The 13,854-nt window shown below is 53.5% G+C and overlaps 2 protein-coding genes across 13 annotated transcripts in view; one reads left to right on the forward strand and one right to left on the reverse strand.

Moving 5' to 3' along the window:
- The window catches only part of IL17B (interleukin 17B), a 32,977-nt gene extending 24,905 nt beyond the window's left edge, over window positions 1–8,072 (reverse strand). For all 3 annotated transcript variants that reach the window (XM_086412381.1, XM_086412382.1, XM_086412379.1), the window contains exon 1: window positions 6,987–8,072. The gene's annotated coding sequence lies outside the window, so the exon portion shown is untranslated. The remainder of the gene's footprint in view (window positions 1–6,986) is intronic.
- The window catches only part of LOC147369653 (uncharacterized), a 31,057-nt gene that overhangs the window by 4,245 nt on the left and 12,958 nt on the right, over window positions 1–13,854 (forward strand). For 2 of the 10 annotated variants that reach the window (XR_015167722.1, XR_015167720.1), the window contains exon 2: window positions 10,499–10,633. Coding sequence is in view for 2 of the 10 variants with exons in the window: in XM_086412389.1 (XP_086268515.1) it covers window positions 9,176–9,185; window positions 10,499–10,633; window positions 10,991–11,158; window positions 11,484–11,692 (522 nt within the window). In the remaining 8 variants the exon portion in view is untranslated. The other 8 variants (XM_086412389.1, XR_015167724.1, XM_086412388.1 and 5 more) reach the window with 8 other exon arrangements.

Genomic DNA, 13,854 nt, shown 5'->3' on the forward strand with positions numbered 1-13,854 from the left:
ATCATGAACTCCCAGAGCTTGCTCAAACTCATGTCCATTGAGTCAGTGAAGCCATCCAACCATCTCATCCTCTGTCATCCCCTTCTCCTCCCGCCTTCAATCATTTCCAGCATCAGGGTTTTTTCAAACAAGTCAGTTCTTCACATCAGGTGGCCAAAGTATTGGAGTTTCAACTTCAACGTCAGTCCTTCCAATGAATATTCGGAACTGATTTTCTTTAGGATGGACTGGTTGGATCTCCTTGCAGTCCAAGGGGCTCTCAAGAGTCTCCTCCAACACCGCAGTTCAAGATGCAGCAGGCTGGCCATTAAAGGTGCCAGAGAGGAGTCAGGCTGCTTGGGTTTGAATCGCAGATCTGCCCCATAACAGCTGTGTGACCTTGGGCAAGGTAAGAGTACCAGCCTCATTAGGTTATTGAATCATCTGGATTAAATGAGTTACAACTCATGAAGTCCTTAGATCAGTGACTGGCACATAGTACTCAATAAATAAATAACTGTCCAAATGTGATGACAAAAGGCAGTTTCTTTAGGTGGGAGGAGGTGCCATATGAAGCCTCAACTCCACCCTCCACGTAGGGGGATAATCTACTCTTGCTCCTTCAGAAATAACAATAACTATATATCAAGTCTTCCCAAGCAGCCAGCTCTCCACCCAGCACTCTCTGAAGTAAATACCATGATCCCTCTGGAAACCCAGAGGCTCAGAGAGATTTAGCCATTTGCCCAAAGTCACACAGCTTTATAAAAGGCTCAGGTGGGGCTCAAACCCAGGTCTGGCTGACTCCAGAACCCATGCACAGAAACCCTAGCACTGTCCCGACTAGTCTGTGAGCAAAATCTACCTCTGGTTGTACTCGTCTAGTAGGAAAAGTCTTGGCATTTAGGAAGGGGGCCATTTGAAGCATGATGCCTCAGTAAGATAAAAACAGAGCCCCCCTTTCCCATCCCCATGCCCGCTCAGGGGCAAAAAATTTCAGACAGTGCTTCTCACCAGTGAGCATACCTTACTGTGGGCTGAGTGCCCCCGGGGCCTGGTCAGTCCTGGGCTGCCCCTGACTAGCACAGCTCATCGGTTCTTTGAGGAAGAAGCCGCCTCACTCCTGCACATCCCTGAGAGTGCACATTCCAGCCACAGGCCTGGGTGCCCTCCTCTGAGGTCCTCCTCTGACCCAAGCCAGGCTCCGAGGGAGATGGAAAACACACTGGACGCTGCAAGCTTGGCAGGGACACTGCTCGGCTGCCTCTAGCTCCTGCCCCTACCTTGCTCCTCCTTCAGGGAAACAGATCAGGTTGAAGTGTTCAAAGGCAGGCTGCCGCCTTGGGAGGCCGTCCATAGTGGCCATGACACCACCCTGGCAGGGCTGCTGGGCTCCAAGGTCACTGGTCAGTCTGCCCAGAGCCTGCCGGACCTCAGGCATGTGACCCAACAACTCCATTGTGTCTGAGGGCATCTGATGAAATAAGCTGAACAAGATGGGGAGAAAGGGAAAGAAACAGGCTAAGACGCTGGCCCTGGCTCTACAGCCAACACAGAAGTTAGTCCATCCCTCTGGGCCCTGTAGGGTGAGATGCTCCATGATTTGGGATGGAAGTAGGACAGCTCCCGTCACCCCTTGTATGACAGTGGACACTCAGACTCTCAGGGAAGAAAAACCTGGGGTAGGGGTGGTCAGAGTAGCAGGGGCACACTTTGGACAGACAGAGGTGAGAGAAGACGGCACCCCAGGGGGGTTCTGCCTGCAAAGGTGGGGAGGCAGGACTAGAAAAACATTTTCAGAAGAACAGCAAACAAGTGGTTTGCTGTTGGTTCCACTTGGCTGGAACCAAGAGTGGGTCAAGACCCTGTATGATTTGAGGCTGGCTAAGTGGTGAAGATCTGGTCATGAAGTGGCTTTGATCACCAGAAACCACAGCTCCAGAAGATGGAAGAAGTGTTCCTGGGAGGGAGATTTGTACCCTCCCCCAAAATACCATCAGACCAAGAGCCCCAGGGGAGGAGAGAGACCTGGGAATTTGGGCACTGTTGACTCTGAGAATTCAAATATGAGACTGGGGGGTTAGGAAGCCCGAGGGCTGCAGTCATCATCTTTGAGATTTGAAGAGCTTTCTGGGGATCAGGAATTTGTTCTTTGCAGCCTGAAAACACAGGGCATGCAGCCCCAGAGAGGCAAGTATCTGCAGGATATTAGGAAGAAGTCTTCAACAGTCTGTCCACAGAGAGATGAGGTGATTGGGAAGCAGTGACCTTCCTGTCACCAGAGAGGTATGTGAGCTTAGCAGGGACACTCTAGAACTCAGCATTAGAGGAGGTTGGACCTCATGGCTTTTCCCACCAGCAGCCTGAGACTTCACATTACAGCCCTAATGGCCCTGGGACAGTCTTGTGGGGCTGAACCGCCCCTGCTGCTTGGATGTCAGATTCCCAGCTGGGCATGACATCAGTTCTGCCCTGACTTCACATAGGGGCCTCTAGGGACACCCCCCACCCTTTCCTCCCACTTCCTTCCACCCCTCTGCTGCCTTCTGCCCTTTTCAGAGAGCACTAGGCTTGACCAGACAGACCTGGAGCCTGGTTGTGAGATCAGGTCCCCAGGGAACAATCTGTCCAGCAGGAATGAGGCAGAGGGGGCCAGCATCCCTGGGGGCCCTGTTCACACGCCCCACAGAGACTGCATGGAAATTCCAGGAGGGTCACAGGGAAGATTCCAATTTAGAACAAAATGCTTTATTTTTGTCCCCTTTTCTTTCCTTTCCCCTTACTGGGGGGAGGGAGAGGCTGTCACAGGAGGCTGGGAGAGGAAAGCAAGCATCCTTGTTGGGCAGAATCACAGGAAGACCAGGGTGGAGAGATGGGGCTGCAGAGCAGAGAGGGAAGGGACCCAGATGGGCCTGGGGAGGTGGACTCCACATGGGAGAGGGCAACGGGGAGGGCAAAATCAAGGGGATAATGAGACCAGCAGGCATTCCTGGACACTCAAGACCAGAGTTACTTCAGCTCTGGGTTCAAGCTGGGGTCAGAGAATCAGCCAAGTTTCCCAGAAGGACAGATGGTACCAGGATCAGTTCTTCTGAGACTATTGGACACTGGGGCCTGGTCTTAAGGGACTGTAAAGCTACAGAGTACTACTAAATCCATCTCATTCACCCTGGTGATCCTGGGAGATGCTTAGTAAACACTCCTCGTGTTGAATCCTAAACTCATAGCATAAAAGTCCTATTAGAGCCAACAGGGACCCTTAAGTGCATCAAAACCATCTCCTCGTGTTACAGATGCAGGACCTGAGGTCCACGATGGAAGGAGACTTGCCTAAGGTCAGACTGCCAGAGAGGCCACCCAGCCCTATGCATCTTTCTTTGCCTCTTCCCTGCCTTCTAGCCAGAGATGGAGGCTATGGTATGGTCTCCCCACCAAGGAGGGAGACAAAGAAAAGGCAGGTGCCCTGCCAGGATATAACTGTCTCCAGGAGGTAGTCAGAGGATAGTGTCACAGCTTCAGTCCTGGGAGCTCTGCCCAGGAGGGTGCTTTCCCTGGCCAGACACGGTCCTCAGAATTGTCAGCTGCTGCAGATAGGGAACTCCTACAGATGAGAGAGCCCAAGGCTGGAGGGGAAGCCCTAGGTTCTGTTTCTGGCTCTGCCCTAACTCACCACATGACCTTGAATATGACCTGAGGTAGGGTCTTCTCTGACCTCAATGTGCCTGGTGAGGGGCTGGACCCAACCAGCTTGGATGGTCAGAGATTTCATCCATGACCTGCCTCAGTCTCCTGAGTGCCTCCCCGCTCTCTCAAGCCATCTTAGCTTTTGCTTTGGTACAGAAGTAGGCCAGGAACAGCAGAAAAAAACAGTAGCCTGCAGATCCCCCTCTGCTGGGAGCAGCATCCTCTATGCCCTAGCTTTGCTTTCCAGCCTTGGAATTCCCAGAGAAGCAAAAAACTGGGAAGGCTTTTATGATCAATCCAGTGAGAGATCTGAGACCAGAGAGCTTCCGCAGACTACGCAAAGTCACACAGCAAGTCACGTGGCAGTGGGCCTTAGGTCTCCTGACACTCAGACCAGCGCTTTCACTGACCACACTGCCTTCCAGGATGACAGGCACACGAGCCAATCTCATGTGGACCTAGGCACTGACCCACTCGACACTTAACACTCCCCACACAGGGAGCCCACGCTCTTCCGCCCTTCTCTGAGACTTGGTTTCTTCTTCTATCCAAAGGGGAGATGGAGTGGAACAGATGTCTCTAGGAACCCTTGCACTCCAGGACCCCAGGGTGGCCTCCTCAGCTCTTTCTTCACAGAGGGTGGGGCTACCCAGGCCAGGAAACCCCACCAGATCACAACCTCCATCCAGCCGGGTCCCACCCCAGACCCCAGGACTGGGTTTCATCCAGATCTACAGGCTCCAGCCCAGCTCCCTCGGAGGATCTGGATTTTTCTTACCATAAAAGGGCAAGCGTGCCTCTCTGGGTCCCCACTGCCAGCCCCACTGGGGGAAAGGCGGAACTATTTTTAGAAAACTCTAGGGTTTGCTCCTGAACTCAAGATGGAGCCTGTCTGAGCCTGCATCCAGGGAGCCCTCTCCCATCTCCCTTGCCCACCTGCCCTCTGTCTTCCTCCCTCTTCACCCATTGCTGTCTCTTCCCTCCCTCCCCCTCTCTCTGTCTTGCTCTCACTCTCACTCCATCAATCTCTCTTCCTTTTTTCTCTCCCTCTCCTCCTCTCTTCCTTCCCCCTCACTTCTCCCTTCTCCCCAGATCTCCTCTCAGTCAGCTCCCCTTCCCCCTCCCCCTCATCCCTCCGGCAGATCTTGTTTTTGGTGGTTGGAGAAAGTAACACATCTGCACCCCCCCACACCCTTCTTAAACACTATTTACAACATAAATTCCAAACATCCGCCATCTGGTTCTAGAAAGGGCCAAAAGATATTTAGAAAAGGAAGTCATGATTATTCCATCTTCAAAGCCAAAGGAACATAAAGGCCCCCCTCTCCCCCACCTCCCTCCCAGGGCCCCTTTGTTAAAATCTGACAGATTAGGATTCTTCAGTGAGTGGAAGGGGTCAGTCCCAGCTGGGCCTCTGATGGGCTGCATCACTTTAAGCTTGTTGCTTCTCCTCTCCACACCTCAGTTTCCTCATCTGAACTGTGGGAACACGACTAGGGAGCCTCCAGCGCTAATGCTCTGAGACTTCATGTCCTAGTGCAGAAAATCCTGAGGCCCAGGTCCCTGGGGCCCACCTTGGGCTGAGCATGGGGTAAGATGGGGGCAAGGGGAATTCCAGCCTCTCCCCTTGCAGCCCTGTGCCTTTCAGCCCAAGGAGATCTATGCATTCCTTAATGGTGGGGGCGGGAGCGGAACCAAACCATCTCCCTTTTTGTGACCCCAGGAGGACTCTGGATGCCAGAGTCCAGTCCTTTCCCCACATCATAGTGAGGCCCACAATCACACAACATGCCTACAGGAGACCCGGTACCTAACCTGCTGCTCTTCCCTTCCAAAACCTTCCAGAAGAAACCAACCTTTGTATTCTCCAGAAAACATCACCCAGCCCAGCAAACTGGAACCCTGGAGGTCTCAGTTCTTTGCAAAGTAGACAGGAGAGAAAGGAGAACTAACTCCTTTATCATGGAATTTTCTTCAAATAGACCGCATACAAGGGAGAAATGCTGTGGGAAGTCCCCTGTTTCCAGAGACACACGTTGCCAGCGCTGACAGAGCCTTCACTTACACTGAAAATGTGCTCTCTGCTCACAGCCCCCTTTCCATAAGGATGCTTTCCATAACACACATTTGACGGAATGTCCTAAGACACTGACTCACTGACTCAGGCTGTCTCCATGAATAGTCTGGTCTTACAGGGGAGCTTGAAAAACACAAGCTAGCTGGCAACCCTGATTTTGACGCCTACTAACCATGTGACCTCAAGGGACTGCTATAACTCGTGAAAGCTTGTTTCCTCATCTACAAAACAGGACAAAAATGGTACCTGACTCATAAGCAATGGTGAGGATGAGAAAAGCCTGTGTAAAATAAAGCCCTTAGCAAGTGTGGAGCACATGGAAGACCCCCAGTGTGTCACCTGTAACACGTACAGGCCACTGTTACGATTACGGCATGTCCCAGTGCGGTAGGTGGGTGGTGGCTCTCACCACTGTCACTGTCCTGCCAGTCTGTTCACACTGGAAAGTCAGGGTGACGGGGAGTCTCGGGGACCCTGGTCTCTTCCCCCAGCCTCCCAGAGCCCAAGCTACTCAAGGCTGGGCTTGGGATTGTAGGCCGTGGGGCTGGGCTCCTTTCCTTCCCTGTCTTCCCTTTCTCCTGCTTCATCTTGTGTTAGCCTCAGACTGCATTCCCAGGCCTTGCTCAAAAGTCCCAGGCAGCAACCTTCCCTGGGGAGGAAGTGGGGAGCGTGTGAGGCTGGTGAACTCAGCTGGGCTGTCAAGGGGGTGGGAGGGTGCTCTGGGAACACAGGCCCAGAGAAGCTGCACGGTGGAGGGGACATGGGAAGGGGCCCTACACGGTAGCTCCCACCCCAGCTTCCACATCTTCTCTAGATGCCACGTTGGACCTTTGCCCTCATCCTTCCTGCTTCTCTTGCTCCCGTGCCTGTGTCTCACTGTGGGCTCATAATGGAAGCTGCCGCTGCTCATTGTGGCTTACAATGTGCCAGCAACTGCACTTGCACTTGACATCCACCTCATTTGACCTTCACAAACAAGCCAAAGTCCAGAGATGCAAAGCCACCAGCTCGAGATCACACAGCTAGAAAGTGCTATGGGTGAGAATTCAAACAGAGGTCTGCCGGGCTCCAGGGCTAGCGTCTTCTCAATTCTCCCCAGACATATGCCGGAAACCCTAGGGCCCTGGAACCCAAGGAGAACACAGGCCAGAGGACTTGTACCTGGGTGAGGGAGCCGAGGAAGGGGAGCTGTGGGTAAGGAAGCCCCTCAGAGAAGACTGGCGTGGGGTGGTGGGGGTGTACTCACATGGGGCCCCGACCTCAGCCGTCTCCCAGGATAGTGCCATCTGGCTTGCAGATGTGGCCTGTTCCCAGCCCCTCGGACTTCTTGGAAATGAGCAAGACCAGGAGAGGGCACAGGGCCTTTTGCAACATCTATGACGACGTGAGCTCTGTCTTGTGGTCATCCAGCCGACTGTGGCCCAAGCTCAGGGAAGAGCTGGGTTGAGAGTGAACAGCCCAGGGGTCAAGCTGACCTCTGATACTCACCAGGCATTGACCTGAGTACACTGCAGAGCCTCTTGGAACCTCAATAAGCAAGGAAGTCACTCCTACCTCTGGCAGGGGTTTTGAGCATTTCCAAAGCTATGGGGGGAGCATTTTGCAGGCTGCAAGCCTTGTGCAGCTGGAAGTGGTCACAGGTGGCCCCAGGGCTGTCCCTTCAGTCTTGGCTACTGCGTTAACGACAAATTTCCATCTACTCCTAAATGGCTCCTTATCCCTGGGTGAGTCTAGAGGTGGGGGCATTGGTCACCGGGGCCTCTCGGAAATTTCCTTCCAAACCCACACTTCTGCAAATGGGGTCTTGGTGCACTGAAAAGGATAGGCAGCCCCTCTTGCTCTTGGAGCCTAGAGCTCCTCAGAAGACCCCCTTTGAAAGCCGGGCAAGCATTGCAGAGAATGGCAGCCTAGGGGTGGAAGGCGGAGAAGGCAATGGCACCCCACTCCAGTACTCTTGCCTGGAAAATCCCACGGATGGAGGAGCCTGGTGGGCTGCAGTCCATGGGGTCGCTAAGAGTCAGACACGACTGAGCGACTTCACTTTCACTTTTCACTTTCATGCATTGGAGAAGGAAACGGCAGCCCACTCCAGTGTTGTTGCCTGGAGAATCGCAGGGACGGCGGAGCCTGGTGGGCTGCCGTCTTTGGGGTTGCACAGAGTCGGACACAACTGAAGCGACTTAGCAGCAGCAGCAGGGACAGAAGGACAGACGCCTTGAGGCCTGGAATATCCCAGCAGACTCAGCCTGAGGCATCTAAGGACCCAGCAGCAGCACAGGCTCATCCTCAATCCCTCGGAGCCCAGCAGCCTGGTCAGGACCCACAGGCAACCCAACATTCTCTGATGGGGGCAACCTTGTTCCTTTCAGGCAAGGGCACTGGCTGGTGGGAACCACCCCTTTTCAACCCTCACACTGACAGAGAAGGGCCTCCTGAGGACCCGAGGAGGGCAGGCAGTGGGTTCCCAGGACACAGAACTGTGAGTGCCACCCCTCCCCACCCACTGGCACCCACATCCTCCCCTCTACACCACGCCGGCAATAAACTCCCCATCCCATCCTCAGAATGACCATGAAAGCAGGCCTCAGAATGGGAAGTGTTAACAAGGAAGGCCCTGTTGACTGACGGGCTGAGGACAAGTCAGGGCTGTTGGGTTGGGGTTGTAGGTGAAAAGAAATGGAACCAAGGAAGGGAAAATCCACCAGGAGCCAAGAATCCACCCCCATCCCATGCTCCCTACAAACCAACAAACACAGAGCCTGCATGCTACCAAAACCAAAGGACTTGAGGGAGCTGTAAGGATGGTGGTCATCTTCCCTGGAAAGGAGTAAACGGGGTCGGATTCTGAAAGCAGGTAGATGCTGGGCTTTCGGGTTGTCAGCCTCTGATAACAGAAGCAGCTCTCAGGGCTCTGAGAGGGTCAGGTGTGTGTGCGGACTCACAGTGCTTGGAACACTGTGAAGCTCTAGAAACCCACGCGGTTGTGTTCACCATCCATCATGTTCTTCCCACGCTTACAGCTGTTCGTGGAGCAGGCAGGGTTAGGGACCAGCTCCATAAGACAGGTGGAGAAACTGAGGCCCAGGGTGGGGAAGGGACTCCACTCAGATCTCACAAAGATGAAAAAAGAGGAAGACTTGGAAGTGAACAGAGGAAGCAAGACTCTGAGAAGGAGCTGATATGCCAAAGACACAGGGTGCCCCAGGCCTGGGTTATATAACACAGCACACCTGTTTACCTCTGCACACCGCACACGTGCGTGCAAACGTGCGCCCCAGCACAGCGCACACACCTGGCCCTCATTCACTAGCAAATGAACCTCGGAGACTGGGTCCAAACAAATTGGATTAGGAGGGCTGCAGGCGCCTCCTCCCCCATGCTGTCGGCTCCGACACTGAGCAGGCCTGCAGAGCAGCCAGCTGTGGTCTCTCCGCCATGCTGACAGGTCGGCCTCCTGGGTCCCCTCACCCCGCCCCCGGGCCCCGGGAAGGGGGCCTGGGTCCCAAAGAATGCCATGATGATGGATGGGCTGAGGGAGGTTCCAGGGCTAGCTCAAGAGCACACAGGATGTTCGTGCTTATGCGAGGCTCATTTCTGAGCTGTTTCCAGCAAACCAGCCCCACCTCCCTTCCCTCCCTCCCCTCCAGCAACCTCTCCCACGGTCACCCGGTCACTGCTGCCAGACCCCGAGCAGATCTACCCCCAAATCTCGGTCCACAGCTGGACTGAGCAAGAACCAGTCACTTAGGAGACAATGCCCTGGGGCTGAGACACAGGCACTTCAGAGGGGAGACGATATCTGTGAACTGAGAGGACGCCATCATAAAAGTGGCATCTCTATGCTTTCTCATCCGTTGTTTTATTTGATCCTCAGAATGTGCCAGGGAGTTAGGACATTGTGCCCATATTACAGATGTGACTACTGAGCTTCATTCATTGAGTGATCCCATAGCCCTCCTGTCCTGAGCCCTGAGTCTGCACCAGGCCCTATGTGTGGTGCTCCGGAATGACTTGCAGCCTCTGCCAGCGTGGCTTAATGGAACAGTCAACTTTTGGCCAGATCACTGAGCACTGGGACCCCCCCCGATCTTCCTGGGGAGCAGCTCCAGCAGAATCCCTTTTCCATATGGCATGTGTGAGCAGTTGAAATTATCACCAAGAGGAGCCTTAGCAATCAGCCCATTCAGAACACAGACCCTGAAGTTAGACATCCCTGAGTTCAAATCCTGCCTTGCTCTCCTTTTAACTGGATAGCTGTGGTCTTAGTCTTTTGAAGCCTGTTTTCCCACCTGTAAGATGGAAAATACAAAAGCTCCCACCTCATGAGACTGACTGTGAGGACTAATTCTTATTTCCCCTATGCTTATTCGACACAGGGGCCTGGAGAGTGAAAGGGCTCAGCCAGGGTCACACTGGGGGTTAAGTCATAACCAGGTGGATCCCTTCCCCCTGCCCCCCCGACCTGCTTCACCCTAAGCAGCCCAGAGCCACAATAGCTGGCCAGTTTGTGCAGGGCCCACAGGGACATGTCCTGGGTCCTGCCCTCCGTCTTGAGCCCTGCCCAGCCTCTGCAGCACCAGAGTCCCAGGTGACCAGTGGTGGCCCCCCGCCCACAGAGACGGCGGGGGGTGGGGGCACTTAGCGGCAGGCTCCCAGCCCAGAGCAGCCTGGCCATATAAGGGAAGGAGCCAGGAAGGTCTCCTCGCTCAGGCCTGGCGAGAAAATCCAGACAGCCACTGTTTATTTTCTCCTTCCCAGGCTCCCCAGAGCTTCCCGACAGAAGACACAGGCTGCCCCCCGGGGCCAAGCGACATTTCCTGAAGACAGTGGGGAACAGGGAAGAAAAAACAGTCCGTCCTCCGGGAGTAGGAGGATGTGGACAGCCAGCACCAGGTAAGATTCTGCCAGGTAAGACTGTGAGGCCACCTGTTCGATGGCCTCTTTTGATGGAATGGGAAACAGGGAGGCAGTGACAGGTGCTTGTGAGAAGGGATCACACCACTTGAGTCTCCCTAGTGGGACCCATCTCCTGACTGGGGACCCAGAGCAAGGAGAGGCCTCTTGTGGAGTAAGTGGAACAGGAGAGCTATAGACCCCCTTTTCAGTGGGGCCTCATTTGAAAGAGAAATGGGGTCAAGGCCAGCTCTGTCTGCCTCCCAGCAAGGATGCAAAACTCAAGGGAGGAGTTCCTGGAGCCAGAGAGCGGCAGAATGACATCTTTCCTGCACCTCTGCCCTCCTCCCAATCCAGCTGCACCACCTTCTTCTCCAGGAAGCCCTCCTAGCTCCCCCAGGGAGGAGGAACCTAAGCCTTCAGCAGTCCTCTCTGGGCTCTCTCTCAGGCCACTTGGGTCTGTGCCCTATTCAGCTCACCAAGGGCATTTATCCTTCCATCTCAGCCTGACTGCACTCCTCCAAGGTAAGGACCATATCAGATTCAGGCCTGTCCCCTCGGCATGTGGAAGACGCATTTGGTTTGCTAAATGGATGGATGAAATGGTTAGACCCTGTCCTCAACCCTGATAGACTGGTATAGTAGTCAGGGGAGGAAATGTTCAGCACGGAGGTTAAAAGTCATGATCCTGAGGTGGCTGTTCTGATAGGAACCCAAGCTGGGCTCCTAGCTCTGTGCCCTTAGAAAATCCCCTTCTCATGGAACCTTGAGATGCATGGGGATTAGCACAATGAAAACATTCAAAACATGATCGTTCTTTTTACCATCAGCGTCACTGTGGTCTTTCTAGAGACAAAGGAACAGAACCAGGCAACCTACAGCCACAGAGGATACGGAAGCAAATACCTTCCCCTGGTCAAAGGCCTCAACCTCTGGCCCTGTGTCAGAGTTTCCCACAGGAGCGTGGGACTGCCTCTCATCCATTTCCTGTCTCTGCACCCAGGAGAGCTGCTATCTTTGCGGCAATACTCTGAGCCCAACGGGGTGTGCTGGAAATAGCCACCAATTCCCCTAGTGCAAGCAGGGCTGTGACCCTGGAACCGTCTCCTCCCCTTCCTGGCTCGCCATGTGCAATGATAAGCCTCCCCTGACCACCGCACAGCTGTTCTGCAGATTAAACATGGAGGGGCGGTTTTTCAAATGGCAGGCACTCAGATGCCACCCCCCCCTTTTTTTCCCTTAGATGCCCCCTTTTTAACTTTTGCCATATCTGCAAACAATCATAAGATTTTAAATTTTAAGATGAGTCTTTTTTAATACCTAAAATAGGAAACTAAACACTGTCCATAATTAGGAGATAATAAAGATAAGAGAGCCAGTAAATATGCAGCGGTGCTCTTACTCTTTCCCCTTGAGCAATGGCTTGGAAGGTCCTGGACTTGAGGGAGATAAACAGGAGCCTGAAAAGTGTCAGAGACATGATAGCACCAAACCGAGGCTCTTTCCCCCTGGAAAACAGAAGGACTGGAAGCAAACTGACAGGGAACAGCCTGGGTCACTGTGTTTTCCAAAGTCTGTGCTCAGGCCACATATGCAGCAAAATTGTGAGAAGCCAAAAGTGGTCAGGTGAAAGAGCTTTGGAAAGAGTCCCGCACGGAGGAATGCAGGGGCTGGCCTATCAGCTGGCCTCCCAACAGCAAAGGCTCATTTCTGGGGGACGACCCTCCCTGCTTCTTACTGAAAACTCCACGTTGGCCAGGCCAGGCATCTCCTCTTGCAGAACTAGTGGGAGCAGTCCGAGAGTGGAGTAGAAAGACTGTGGGCTGTCCAGGACCCCCCAGGCTGGGTCCTGTTGTTGGAATCACTCCCCAGCCAAATGCAGTTTGGAAGAAGTTCCTACTCATACTAGAGGAAGGCAGTTCTTTGGGTGGGAATACCCCATAGAGGGGCTGACCTGCCCCAAGTGGCAGACCAAAGGAAAACACTCTGCAGTTTGGGGCCTGATGTCAGATTTCCATCCGAGGCATAAGAGACACTAATTTTTGAAGGATGTGAGTGCTTTCCTGCTCTCTCCCAGCCTTGAGAAAAGGCTGCCGGCCCCCTCCGCCCTTTAGACATCCCTGAAAGTACATGTCATCCAGCATTGAGGCCATCACAGTGGTATCAGCAGTGTAGGAGGGCTGCCCTGAGATCTTGGCGGGACAGGAGAAGGGGGTACAGGGCTCTGCCTGCTCACTCAGAGGTTCCCACCTAAGCAGGTCTTAAGAGGAAAATGAATGATCTACATGGCCATTCAGTCATCTACCAGCAGCACTCCCTGGGGTCCCTCACTATGTACAAAGGGCTTCACAAGGCCCAGGGATCCCCACCACAAACACACATGGGTGCTGTCCTCAGGGAACTGGAGTTCTACCCCAGTCAGACCCAGAGGCAAAGAGCTCTGACACTGGAGAGAATGTGGCTGAAGAACATGATTCATTCACTCGGACAACACATATTAAGTAAGCATCTACCATCACAATGCAATAAAGGATGAGAAAGAGGGCAGAGAAGACTTCCCTGGTGGTTCAGTAGTGGAGAATCTGCCCTGCAAAGCAGGGCACTCAGGTTCAATTCCTGCTCGGGGAACTAAGATCCCACATGCCACCGAACAGCTGAGCTCTCATGCCACAACCACGCACCGCATGAAGACTGCACGTGCCGAAACTAAGACCTAATGCAATCAAATAACTAAACTTTTAAAAAAGAGGGAAAGAGGGCAAAGGATGTGGACCAGGGAATTCTGATGTCTGAAAAAGTCAAAGAGGGCTTCACAGGAAAAGTGGCCATTTAAGTAGAGACTCATCCCACCAAGAAGAGATGGGCAGGGGAGTGAGAGGGAGTAACACGGTTCCTGGGGGCCCCAAGGTGGTGGGCACAGGACTCCCTGGAGGAGTGGAAAAAGAGGGCAAGGGCCCAAGAGGGACAGCCCAGCTGGGCTAGATAGCGCAGGCCTATAGCCTTTTGTAAGGGTTTTAGAATTCAGCCAGAAGGAGACCTTTGCCCATTTTAAACCCAGGAGAAATATGGGCACATTTGCATTTTGAGAAATCATTCTGAGAGGATGGCTGGGAAGGATGGGTGGGAAGTTGGCGGGAGCAGAAGCAAGGGAAGCCAGGTGGGAGGCTGAAGCAAATGTTTGATGATATAAAGTACCATGAATGTGCCATTTGGCTGGGATA

This window comes from Bos grunniens, chromosome 7, assembly GCF_055505025.1.
Source record: "Bos grunniens cultivar Pamir isolate PY7600 chromosome 7, Bosgru_T2T1.0, whole genome shotgun sequence".
In the NCBI taxonomy this organism is placed as follows: domain Eukaryota; kingdom Metazoa; phylum Chordata; class Mammalia; order Artiodactyla; family Bovidae; genus Bos; species Bos grunniens.